General features: G+C 39.1%; 2 protein-coding genes and 1 pseudogene across 2 annotated transcripts; all 3 read right to left on the bottom strand.

The window, feature by feature from the left end:
* Nucleotides 1-1,132, bottom strand: LOC129770482 (adhesive plaque matrix protein-like). Its single transcript, XM_055773348.1, has 2 exons — nucleotides 1,054-1,132; nucleotides 1-929 (listed from the first exon to the last, which is right to left on the bottom strand). The coding sequence occupies exons 1-2, from the start codon at nucleotides 1,063-1,065 to the stop codon at nucleotides 114-116; spliced, it is 828 nt and encodes a 275-aa protein (XP_055629323.1). The 5' UTR covers nucleotides 1,066-1,132; the 3' UTR covers nucleotides 1-113.
* Nucleotides 1,133-6,101: 4,969 nt separating this feature from the next.
* On the bottom strand, nucleotides 6,102-7,031 carry LOC129765774 (replication factor C subunit 3-like; annotated as a pseudogene).
* Nucleotides 7,032-11,068: 4,037 nt separating this feature from the next.
* On the bottom strand, nucleotides 11,069-12,195 carry LOC129770435 (adhesive plaque matrix protein-like). Its single transcript, XM_055773273.1, has 2 exons — nucleotides 12,117-12,195; nucleotides 11,069-11,992 (listed from the first exon to the last, which is right to left on the bottom strand). Exons 1-2 carry the CDS (start codon nucleotides 12,126-12,128, stop codon nucleotides 11,177-11,179), a joined length of 828 nt encoding a protein of 275 aa, XP_055629248.1. The 5' UTR covers nucleotides 12,129-12,195; the 3' UTR covers nucleotides 11,069-11,176.
* Nucleotides 12,196-12,574: the final 379 nt, after the last annotated feature.

Raw genomic sequence — 12,574 nt, forward strand, 5'->3', positions numbered from 1 at the left:
TAATGTTTTCAACAACTTCGTAAGATGTATTCAACCTATTATTCGATTTTTGTGGCAGTTTTGCCGATCACATTTTGCATCATATTATCACGTATGTTATCAACGAGATCAATTTACCATCCGTAGTGAGCGCTGTTATCGGCGTAGCTGGCCTGAGAAACGTGGCCAGCTGGGGCGGCATGAGCGTAGATTGGCTCCGAGACAAGGGTCTTGGCGTATGATGGCTGAGCGACGACAGTTTGGGCATAGGTTGGTTGAGCGGCGTATACCTTCGAGTAAGATGGCTGAGCCACAATAGTCTTGGCAAGAGGAGCGTAAGACAATCCGGTGGAGTATTGCAAGTTCTTCACAATAGGAGCAGCTTGTGCGTAAGAATAAGCTGGTTGAGCAACGATGGTCTTGGTATATGCTGGTTCAGCGTTGTAAACCTTGGTGTAGGCTGGCTGGGATACGATGGTCTTGGCGAGAGGAGCATAGGACAGGGTGTTGGTATATTCCAAGTTCTTCACGAGTGGGGCAGCTTGGGTGTAAGCATAGGACGGTTGCTGTACAAGGGTCTTCGTGTATGCTGGTTGTGTTGCGTAGACATTGGTGTAAGCGGGTTGAGCAACAATGGTCTTGGCGACAGGAGCATAAGCCAGTGTCTTGGCTGGGGCGCTGTAAGCGAGTGGTGCAGCATGACCGTAGGTATAAGTTGGCTGGGCAACCACAGTCTTAAGAACTGATGGTTCATGAACGGCGTATGACTGTGGAACGGTATAGTGGACGGCTGGTTGAGCATATTCCACGGTTTTGGCCACGGCCACCTTCGGGGAGGCATGGTGAGTAACCGAGCTGTAGCTCACTGCTGGAGCAGACGAGTAATGACCATGATCGGCTTGAATGTATCCAGCGCTAACACAGGCCAGGCCGGCTAACAGAGCAACAATCTATGAAAAGATAACAATTAGGCACGCTTATTTTCACATATTTTCACATTTACACTACCACCCTCATGGGGCATTTCCGTTCAATTCACAACATGTCGCTAAGCCAGAAAGCGAATTTTCTTACCTGTAACGCCATTATGTTTTGATTTACTAGAAACCGAATTGGTCGAATTAAAGTTAGCTGAATGAATGATATAGTTTTGTTGGGCGCACACGATATTTATATTGAAAATCCAAAATTGTTTTCTGAAAGACCCCCAACAATTCCCGCCGCGAAGCACGAAGTAGAGAATGACCTTCTGGTAGCGCAAAAAGAGAAGCTATCACACATAAAGTGACAGTAAAAGGGGTTCACAGTATTTATTGATGATATACACTGGTGGCGATATAATTACGGTTTTCTTGTGTCACATAGCAACACGATTCGAACGGCATGCAGGAGGCATACATATCCTGGAGGATGAAGAAAATAAAGTGTTATTTGTTCATCTCTATATTGACAATGTTTTAATTTATGGATGTATAATGTTTAATCGAAAGTTTAAAGGAAAGTTTGGTCCTTTTTGACTCTGTCTCTGGACTTAAACTTTCTTCTAACTACTGGCGAAACAATCAAATGAATAGGAGAAAATTTGCCAACGCTTTTACAGTAGAGAAAGAACGAGTATTGTGCTCCCGTGGTCGAGTGGTTAGCGTCAAGCATTATCATGTCGGGGGTTCGGGTTGGGTTTATATTCTGACCGTGAAATTTTTCGTCAAAGAAAGTTCTTTCGACCTTCACTAGTACACGCGTATTCTAGAGCTTCCCACTCAGAACGCATTATTCATCATAGAAATTTCAACTAAGGACTGATAAATATTACTCAAGTAATACTACGTTGAAACGGCGAAGTTCTCCCAGGAACGTTAGTGCCATTGAGGGGAAAAAAAAAGAAAACGAGTTTGGTTTGGTGCCGCCAATACAACAGCTTACTGCGAGCCTCGTTTTTCTCACATTTCTTTGTTTGTTCTGGCTCAGTTACATTGGTTTTAAGTGAAATTAGTTTTAGTACATACATTTAAATTTTTGCCTAATATCAGGCTTCGCATATAGGTTAGTGGAGAGAAATATTTGTCTGAGGAATTCGATACGATCTAAATAAATTGTTGGATAAAATGTTTTTTGGGATTTCCAAACAATCAATGTTTTCTGAAAATGCTTAGTTTGATTTTGCAGAGCTCAATTTAGTTTTTCCCTCACAAAAATGAGTAAAAATGCTTTTTAGAAACCTAAAGCAGGCCCTTCCCTTAAGGGGGTATTCTAGTGTAGAGACACGAATTTCGGACGTTTTTTCGAGTTCCGTAAAAATTAAACCAAGGAATATTTTTACTTTCCATTATATCATTATTTGTTCATCTATCTTTTAACAATAAAACAAAAATTAAACGGAGAAAAAAAATAATAACTAGAATTCAATATTGCTCTTGAAGTGAGAGGGTTAAAAAAAAAGTTGTACCATGGTACCATGTACCATGAATTGAATTGACTAGAAATGAATTGACGAGCGTTAAGAGTGACGATGACCAATCAACTATTCTAGTAAATGGTTATTCTAAATGACGTGACGAATGAATACAAATCTGTCTTTTGATTCAACCCGCGTGCACAAGCTTGTTTCAACGTCTATATTGAGTGAAACGAAAACTTGATTTCTGATGCCAAAAAGTAGTTACACCTTTAATGGACCACTTCATTGTTTAATCATCGTGAACTCGAAGATCGATACATGCGCAATGTATATATGTAGTGGTAGGTATAGAAAAAAGCAAAAAAATAATAACAACATGACAGTTGTAAACTGCCATTCTACGCATAGTTGTCCCATGTTCCAAAATCAGCAACTGAGAAAAACGCAATCAAAGTTTTCTCGCATATTTGTCTAACAAAAACTTTAAGCATTTCAGTTTAGCAACTTAGCAATGAAATGTGATGAGATCCCCTCACTGAATCAATCAAGCTTGACTACGGGTTTAAAAATTCATGGTGGGACTGTTATGCCTAGATTATCGACATGGGACAATTGAACTTGATGTTGTTTTTTGATATATTGAGAACAAACAATTTTTTTGTTGAGTTTTTCCGAAGGATTATGCATAGAAACATCGTTTTATGAAGAAATGAGTGATCTGCAACACCTCCGCAGAATATAAATCTGCTGCAAGAGCATCGGCATGCTCTCCACGCGGTTCTTCAGGTCTTGTGGTCCTGCTCTTCCCCATCGCACTTCAGGGCATCAAAATATTGTTATTGTTATTGGTGAAACTAGTTTTGTCAACCCTGGCACCGAGAATCGTCCAAAAATTATCAATGAGCGCGGTGCGATTCACCGCGAAACATCACGAACCCCAAATTATTGGATACACAATGGAATTGCTTTCTACGTTCTCCGTTTTTACTACTGAAGCAAATGTGATCTCGTGCATCAGGTCGAGCCGATTGCTCCAAAACATGTTAAAATGTCAAAACATGAGCCATCTTGGGGTCTTCGATGAAAACTTATCGATTTTCGAAGTGAATACTTTTGTCACTGTTTTTTATCAATGCAAATTATTCTTTAGTTTCTTCAATATTGTTATCAGGCATTCGCTAACAAGGTGTGTTCTGTTAAACTTTTTCTTATTTGTTTGAGAATTAGTTCGTTCATCCAAACCAGAAAAGGGTGCATTAGGCCTGCTGGAAGTGTGGCATGAAATTCTTGTACTTGAACCGACTTATTCGATATTGATCTACAAAAAAACATGGTGGGACAGTTATGAATAGAATATCAACATGGGACAATTGAGCTTGATGTTGTTTTTTTTAAGTTGGGGATAAACTATATGTTTTTTTTTGGGTTTTTCCGTAAGATTATGTTCATCGTAAGATCATTTCAATATGCAATGAAGTCCATTTGACAGGGAAGAATAAAATGAGATATTCAATTGAACGCCCGAATGACTATTGGGTAATGTTGGCGGAGAAACTGCTGGTAGAAGCAAAAACTCATTTCCAATTGAATGCGAAGGCGGATTGCTTCATACTCCCCTAACTATCCTCAGTTGAATATGACTTTGTCGAACCCTGGTTCGTATAATTGGATGTACAAGTATGATCTTACGAATTTATGATACACTGGATTATTTCTGACGCGATTTTTTTCCGTTATTGTTTTTGTGCGATTTTCTTAAAATTACGCGAGTGTTGAATTTTTTGCCATTTGGGGGAAATTCAACGATGTTTAGCTGATTTTACTGGCTGAATTGTTGAAGCCATGTTCCACCAGTAAGCATGTTTGAAAATTAGTTTGGATGATTTAGAAGGAATGATTCTGTTACGGATGATTCTCGAGAACTTTTCCTGTTCCGCTTATCTTCGACGTCTCTGGCTCTTTCTGATGTTTTTTTTTAATTGAATTTACTAAACGTCCTCGAGTTTGAGGCTGTTTTACCTGAATGTCTATTTAGAGTTTTTGAAAAAAAATCTGATTTTTTTTTGAATTTATCTATTGAGAAATGACAAAAAATAATTTGAGCTACATACATTATCGAATACTGAAAATAGGAATTTTACTTGAAGAAACTAAAGAATAATTTGCATTGATAAAAAACAGTGACAAAAGTATTCACTTCGAAAATCGATAAGTTTTCATCGAAGACCCCAAGATTGCTCATGTTTTAACATTTTGACATGTTTTGAAGCAATCGGCTCGACCTGGTGTACGAGATCATATTTGATTCAGTAGAAAAAATGGAGAACGTAGTGATTTCGAATGCAATTCCATTGTGTATCCGATAATTTGGGGTTCGTGATGTTTTGCGGTGAATCGCACCGCGCTCATTGATAATTTGCCAGGGTTGACAAAACTAGTTTCACCAATAAAAATAACTATTCTGATGCCCTGAAGCGCGATGAGGGAGAGCAGGATCCACAGCACCTGAATAACCGCGTGGAGAGCATGCCGAAGCTCTTGCAGCAGATTCTGTAGCCCAAAGGAGGACACATTAATTATTAAAATGTTTTTCAATTTACTTTAATTATTTTTTTCCCGGTACAGAATGAAGTGGGCACTTTGTTTTGTCACTGTTTGTTTATCAATACAATTTTCAGAACTTTTCAGTATTCCATGAGTAAACCATGAAAAATTATAAAAATAAGATTTAAAAAAAGACTACAGAGTGTGTACTTTAGTTTGAACGAAATAAATGGGAGAAATTCAAGAAATAACGAGGTGGCCCATCAGTGTAGGGATGAATGATTTGTTCCATATGGATTATTTGGAGATCAATACAGCATAAATTAAAACGTATGGGCGGATCTATGGAAAGCGAAAACCCTTACCTTACTTACTAACCCTACTTTCTCAATAATTTTCAGGGCCCGAAATCTTCGAAGGTGAAAAATGAAGACGTATTTGGATCTCACGGCGCGTGAGATCCAAATATTCAGTAGTGATACTCACTTTTTTGTTTCTGGCACCTAACCAAATGACGGTTGGTTCCAATGCCTCTCACTGCCGATCGCTCTGTTTTCAACTTTACGTTACGAGAGCGGTGATTGTGGCCTATGATGGTAGTAGAAATGTGAGTGATCAGACAGTTCCAATCATTTTTGACAATCGCGACGGTTGTTTAAATTAGTTTGTTGAAGTAGAAGTTGTTGTTGTTGTTAGAGGTGTCTAAATTTTTCGTTTATTCGATTTTTTATTAATCGTGGGGCCAATATTCATTCGAATAATTGTCTTTCAGAATTCGATTAACCGAGCGAATATTTATTTCTTGTAGTCAAAACGAACAGACATTTATAATAAAAAATATTATGGTGTCAGAACTTTAAAAGTTACATTAAATATAATTTAAAAATAAACATGGTGCAGCATAATGGTTTTTGAATGAAATGGTATTTAAGTATATTGATAAATTTACCATTTCATAATTATTTGCGAACCATGAAAACGATCCGATCCGATTAGTTAATAAACGTGAGATGAACACAAAAATTTTATTTTTTCATAAAACGAAAGAAAACGAATTGCGATCTCAAAGAATCGCTCAAAAATCATCCACTTCCATTGAGGCTTTATTGAGAAACTTCTTATACAGTGCCACAAACTGCGCCACGAACACTTCCAGATGGAATATATGTTTGCTTCCTTGCTACATCCGGTGTTCATAATGCCCGGAAAAATTCAACGTTGGCGTCTTCAGACTCATATCGCAATTTTTAATCAGATTCGGTACCAATCCACAGATTATAAAGTTCAATAGAACGCCTTGTGATAGCAGCTGGTACAGCTGTTCCTTCACCACTTCCAGCTTCTGTGGACTTTGTTCGAGGGAAATCTGATTGGCGATTTTTCGATGGAATATTGGCCAGTCGATTTCCGGCTCCTCTTAGTTGACCGTGAACGCTTAGTGTTGTACCTTGCAAGCTTCCAGCATAAGGATAGCATAATTCTTTTCGCTAGCTCCGAAGAAATGTGCTGAAATACAAATAGTGTTGTTACATTCAAGAAACGAACAAATGACAATCTTACATTTAAAATTTTAAGAATATCCTCCCAAGATTTCCTCCTTATTCCCAAGCAACGACTCCTAACCGCGGGAATAACCCGTGGAGTAGAATTGGCGCACAAAATCAATCTGCACGTAGACAAATACTTTTCAATGGTTCTTCTCAGCGCATCCTGAGTATCTTTGGTCAACTAATCCACCTCGGACAAGACGAGTCTCATATTCACTGGGATCAATTTGCTTGATCAAATCCGACACGACCACCCTGTTATATATCCCGACAACCGATGAATTCAACTCCATGTGGTAATTACTGCTGATGGTCCTGATTTCCATCTTTCGGTTCGTGGGCGTTGTGAAGTTCATTATCTCATTGCGTAGCCGTTCCGCGCCCGGTTGGTAAAGTTTCCGCAACAGACACATGATGCGAGTTTTCTTACTGGCCTGGAAGGACCGTAGAACATGCGGGAAGTCTCCCTGGTAGCAAATATTAATCAGATGCGTAACTTGCGTTTTGTGGTAGTACAGTTTGGACAGCTGGCGCTGTCGGTAGCGGTCAACCCAGAGAGCCATTGTACACAAATTTTTTTGATGTATTATGTATACAAAAATCCTTGATGACTTTTTGTTTTCGTGTTGGCCTTTGTCAGAATAAATGTCCTCACCTCCAGAGATGTCATTTATACACATCAAAGTTTCAGATTTCGTCAAAAATCTGAAACGTTGATGTGTATAAATGGCAGATATTTTTGTAACTGCGAGAATAGCAAAGTAATGTATGAAAAAAGGGGTTGTTAGCGCAGGGAATCAAGTCATAAAGAGAAGAAATACCATATCCCTGCAGTCTGCAACTGAAAATATAAGTCTGCAACAGGATAGACAGGATTGTGTTGAATCAATTGCGAACATGTCTACAAATTTAGCATCCTTGCAATGATGAGAAACAAATTTGGTAAAAAAAATCGAAGTCGAACGGGTTTCAAAATAAGTACTAAGTACTAATACGAAGGACATGTGTAATACTACGTAGAGTTGGCGAAGTGCCAATAAAAACGTTAAGGCCATCTGAAAAGATGAAAAGAAAATACAAAATTCTTCAAATTGTAATTAAAATGAAACTGTATATTTACATCTGGCATCCCTGGTCGTGAAGAACGAACACAAAGAGGCGAATGTGTGAATATCGCCAAACATCAAACCATCAGCTAGACTTTTGAGTGTCGCACTATTCTGACATTTCAGCAACAGGACACTCACCAAGGAGCTTGGATTTCTGCTGTCAAGTAGAAGTTCACCATGTGTTAGTGTTGTGATAATACTCTTCTCACACTATTGGACTGGCTTTGGGATGGTCACCAAAGATAATCGTAGTACAAAATTTGTTGCTTACCTTTCTGTGAGTACCATCACTTGGTTCTCACGACAAATCGCAGCTCCGGCGTTGACTAGCGAGGATGACTGGCTGACTGACTCGACTCGACTAATGAATACAAATCTGCCTCTTCATTCAACTGACTTCAATCCACGCTTCCATTTCCCCCTGAAACTAATTTTATACCCGCGTAAGCAATCTTATTTTTACGTACATATAAAGAGGAACGAAAACATGATTTCAAAAAAAAAAGAAGTTACCCCATCAATGGACGGTTATTGTCTACCCATCGTGAAGTCAAACCAACGAACTTAGACATTTATCAAGTATGATCCTCGCGTTAGTATTAGTAAATAGTGAGCAAAATAGCGCACACACACTGCACGTTGTTTTATACGCGTGAATAATTTTCGTGTACGATACAACCAAACGCTCACCTGTAGCGTTTGTCAAACCACGTTGAACTCAAACATCGATGCATGCACACGTAGATGAGAGAGAGAAAGAGAGGAACGAATTCGTTTTGGGGGAAGTCACTTCAAAATGCAATGAGGACAATTTGACTGGGAAGAGTGAAATGATGGGCCTGATCACGAACATCACTGCCACGTACGCTTTCACGTCACTTACACTTCACTTAATCTGTTTGTGTCTATCATCATTGTCACGGACAGTTGCGTGTAAAAATAAACTCCGTGAAGTGAAAGAGTTCATTCCCGTTTATAAGAGACATGTCAATTGCATAATTTCGGGCGTTTGAACGTTATGTCGGTTTCAGAATTTCGGCCGTTTGAACGTTATGTAGGTAAAATTAATACCATGTATGAGATAATATTCCATTTAATTAAGCGTATGTTTTAGAGTGACAAGTTTGCGATTATACCTCGATGATTCTTTATTTTAATGCCAACTATTCCGGCTCATTCCATGATTCATTTGTTTGGTGCGTTGGTTTGCTGAATCGAACGCTGGTTTAAATATTAGGAGGAATACTTGGTTGCTAGTGAATAATATAGTTGTTGAACATATGGGAATGTAATTTTTCTTTCTCTTTCTATAAATTACTCTTGAGATAAAACATGACTATTACGTATAATAATGATCATCTCTGTCTTTCTCGGTTGAACAGTGAGAAGCATTTAATATAAGTCAAGGTTAGAATCATTTTGTGAGAACCATTTCTACAATTTTGTTGAAAAATAATACCTTCTTTAGCTCATAGAAAACCCGAATTTAACCACCTCACGATAAGTATAATCTGAGCTACACCCATATGGGATTCTGAATTTCAATCTTTTTATCCTTCCTATTCTCTTGAAATTTGATATACGGGACACGAGGTTCGATTTAATTATTTAAACAGAAACTGGTCAACAGCATCGGTCAGAAACATAATCTTCATATAAAACATCTGATGGATTTCAAAGAATTTTCTAAAAGCTGCAGATTTTCTTTAGACGGATTTCAAAATTATGAAAAAAGAATTTCAAAACAGTATCTTGAGAATGCTTTGCAATAATAGACTCTTTTTTTCCTTGTTTGAAGCTTATTATCAGTTCAGTTCAGTTCTTTGTTTTTAAGAAACATTAAACTTTGCAGTTTATTTGGCTCTTAAATCTATTTTTAACTTTTTTGATATTCTTCAAAACAATGTTGGAAAAACTTCACGGTTATTATTCAATACTTAAAATATCAACAAATCAATATTATACATTATCAACCATAATGATCGTCTGAGTCCAAATAAACAAATTTACGTCCTCTGGATACGTCAGGATTTCGTCTAAAAATGCCACCAAGCGGGTAAATTGCTGTTTGTTTGTCTTATCTTTCCTAAACAAGACAAGACAAGATTCAAAATGTTAGCAAAAAAGCTAAATAAATACGAAACTAAATTTACTCCATTCCGCGTAACAAGCTTTCACCGTCTAAAACACAAGTGACAAATATACCTGTTTTTCTCCGTGACATGACAGTATCGTGGTACATATTCATAATAACACCTAGTATCCATACCTCTCATGTGCTCCCTTGGCCGAGTGGTTAGCGTCATAACTAACATGCCGGGTGTTCGGGTTCGATTCCCGTTCTGGTCGGGGGAATTTTTCGTCAAAGAAATTTCCTCCGACTTGCACTGTGATCACGCGTATTCTAGAGCTTGCCACTCAGAATGCATTCAAGGCGTGTTATTTGGCATAGAAATCTCAACTAAGTACTAATAAAAATGACGCAAGTAATACTACGTTGAGACGGCGAAGTTCCTCTTGGAACGTTAGTGCCATTGAAGAAGAAGAAGAAGATCCATACCTCTCACGCAGAGATCACGAGTTCAATTCTCACTCCCGACATTCTTCCGAAAAAAATGGAAGTAAAAGTGACGAACCAACCGAAATGTGTTGAAAGTCACTATAATAAAGAAAAAAAAATAACACCTAGTTCGTCAACGTTGTCACGACGGATGAACTCTTCCGGATTCTACACACACGGTGACAGTCGTAATAAGGTTGTATACAATTCACTTCGTTTTCACCGTGAAGTGACGTTCGTGATCAGACCCGATATAGTCGAGTCGGTAGAGGAAGATAGCGACTAAACGCCCGACTGACTGTTTAGTCGTTTTGGCGGAGGAACTGCGTGAAGAAGCCAAAAGCCATCAGATAGTCAGCTGATTATACTCTGTTGGCTATGACTATGCAGAGCCTTGCTAATTAGATAAAACGATTGCGTTAAGGCCTCGTGCACAAATTATGTAACGCGAGAAGGGGGAGGGAGGGAGTCGAGGTTGCGTTACTTACTGTGTATTAGAGATAGGAAATTGCGTTACGTATGGGGAAGGGGGTCCAAAATCCGGATTTTTAGCGTTACGTAATTTGTGCACGACGCCTAAGTTCCGTAATGCCATCTCTTTTCTTAGTGAACAAATCGGTCTGGATGTAATTCGGTTGTTTATTCCAAGGGAATGCTAAGAACCGCCATACTCTTGACAATTACATTCAACGCGTAAGCATATATGAACCATCTAAAGGGTTTGCCCAAAACCGGTTTTCTGCCATCAAATCACTAGACTAGTGCCACCATTTGGGAAACGAAGTTTTATCTATTATTTTGAAAAGATTTTAAACGAAAATCGAAAGTTGAACTTAGTTCGCTAAAAATATCTTCATGAACCATCATTTACCACTTATTCAGTGTATTGAAATTGTTCGGATCAGATTAGATTGAAATGAAATATACAATGTTTTCAACAATTTTGTAAGATGTATTCAATCGATAACTCAATATATTTGGCAGTTTTGCCGATCACATTTTGTATCATATTATCACGTATGTTATCATCGAGATAAATTTACCATCCGTAGTGAGCGCTGTTATCGGCGTAGCTGACCTGAGAAACGTGGCCAGCTGGGGCGGCATGAGCGTAGATTGGCTCCGAGACAAGGGTCTTGGCGTATGATGGCTGAGCGACGACAGTTTGGGCATAGGTTGGTTGAGCGGCGTATACCTTCGAGTAAGATGGCTGAGCCACAATAGTCTTGGCAAGAGGAGCGTAAGACAATCCGGTGGAGTATTGCAAGTTCTTCACAATAGGAGCAGCTTGTGCGTAAGAATAAGCTGGTTGAGCAACGATGGTCTTGGTATATGCTGGTTCAGCGTTGTAAACCTTGGTGTAGGCTGGCTGGGATACGATGGTCTTGGCGAGAGGAGCATAGGACAGGGTGTTGGTATATTCCAAGTTCTTCACGAGTGGGGCAGCTTGGGTGTAAGCATAGGACGGTTGCTGTACAAGGGTCTTCGTGTATGCTGGTTGTGTTGCGTAGACATTGGTGTAAGCGGGTTGAGCAACAATGGTCTTGGCGACAGGAGCATAAGCCAGTGTCTTGGCTGGGGCGCTGTAAGCGAGTGGTGCAGCATGACCGTAGGTATAAGTTGGCTGGGCAACCACAGTCTTAAGAACTGATGGTTCATGAACGGCGTATGACTGTGGAACGGTATAGTGGACGGCTGGTTGAGCATATTCCACGGTTTTGGCCACGGCCACCTTCGGGGAGGCATGGTGAGTAACCGAGCTGTAGCTCACTGCTGGAGCAGACGAGTAATGACCATGATCGGCTTGAATGTATCCAGCGCTAACACAGGCCAGGCCGGCTAACAGAGCAACAATCTATGAAAAGATAACAATTAGGCACGCTTATTTTCACATATTTTCACATTTACACTACCACCCTCATGGGGCATTTCCGTTCAATTCACAACATGTCGCTAAGCCAGAAAGCGAATTTTCTTACCTGTAACGCCATTATGTTTTGATTTACTAGAAACCGAATTGGTCGAATTAAAGTTAGCTGAATGAATGATATAGTTTTGTTGGGCGCACACGATATTTATATTGAAAATCCAAAATTGTTTTCTGAAAGACCCCCAACAATTCCCGCCGCGAAGCACGAAGTAGAGAATGACCTTCTGGTAGCGCAAAAAGAGAAGCTATCACACATAAAGTGACAGTAAAAGGGGTTCACAGTATTTATTGATGATATACACTGGTGGCGATATAATTACGGTTTTCTTGTGTCACATAGCAACACGATTCGAACGGCATGCAGGAGGCATACATATCCTGGAGGATGAAGAAAATAAAGTGTTATTTGTTCATCTCTATATTGACAATGTTTTAATTTATGGATGTATAATGTTTAATCGAAAGTTTAAAGGAAAGTTTGGTCCTTTTTGACTCTGTCTCTGGACT

Source organism: Toxorhynchites rutilus, chromosome 2 (assembly GCF_029784135.1).
Source record: "Toxorhynchites rutilus septentrionalis strain SRP chromosome 2, ASM2978413v1, whole genome shotgun sequence".
In the NCBI taxonomy this organism is placed as follows: domain Eukaryota; kingdom Metazoa; phylum Arthropoda; class Insecta; order Diptera; family Culicidae; genus Toxorhynchites; species Toxorhynchites rutilus.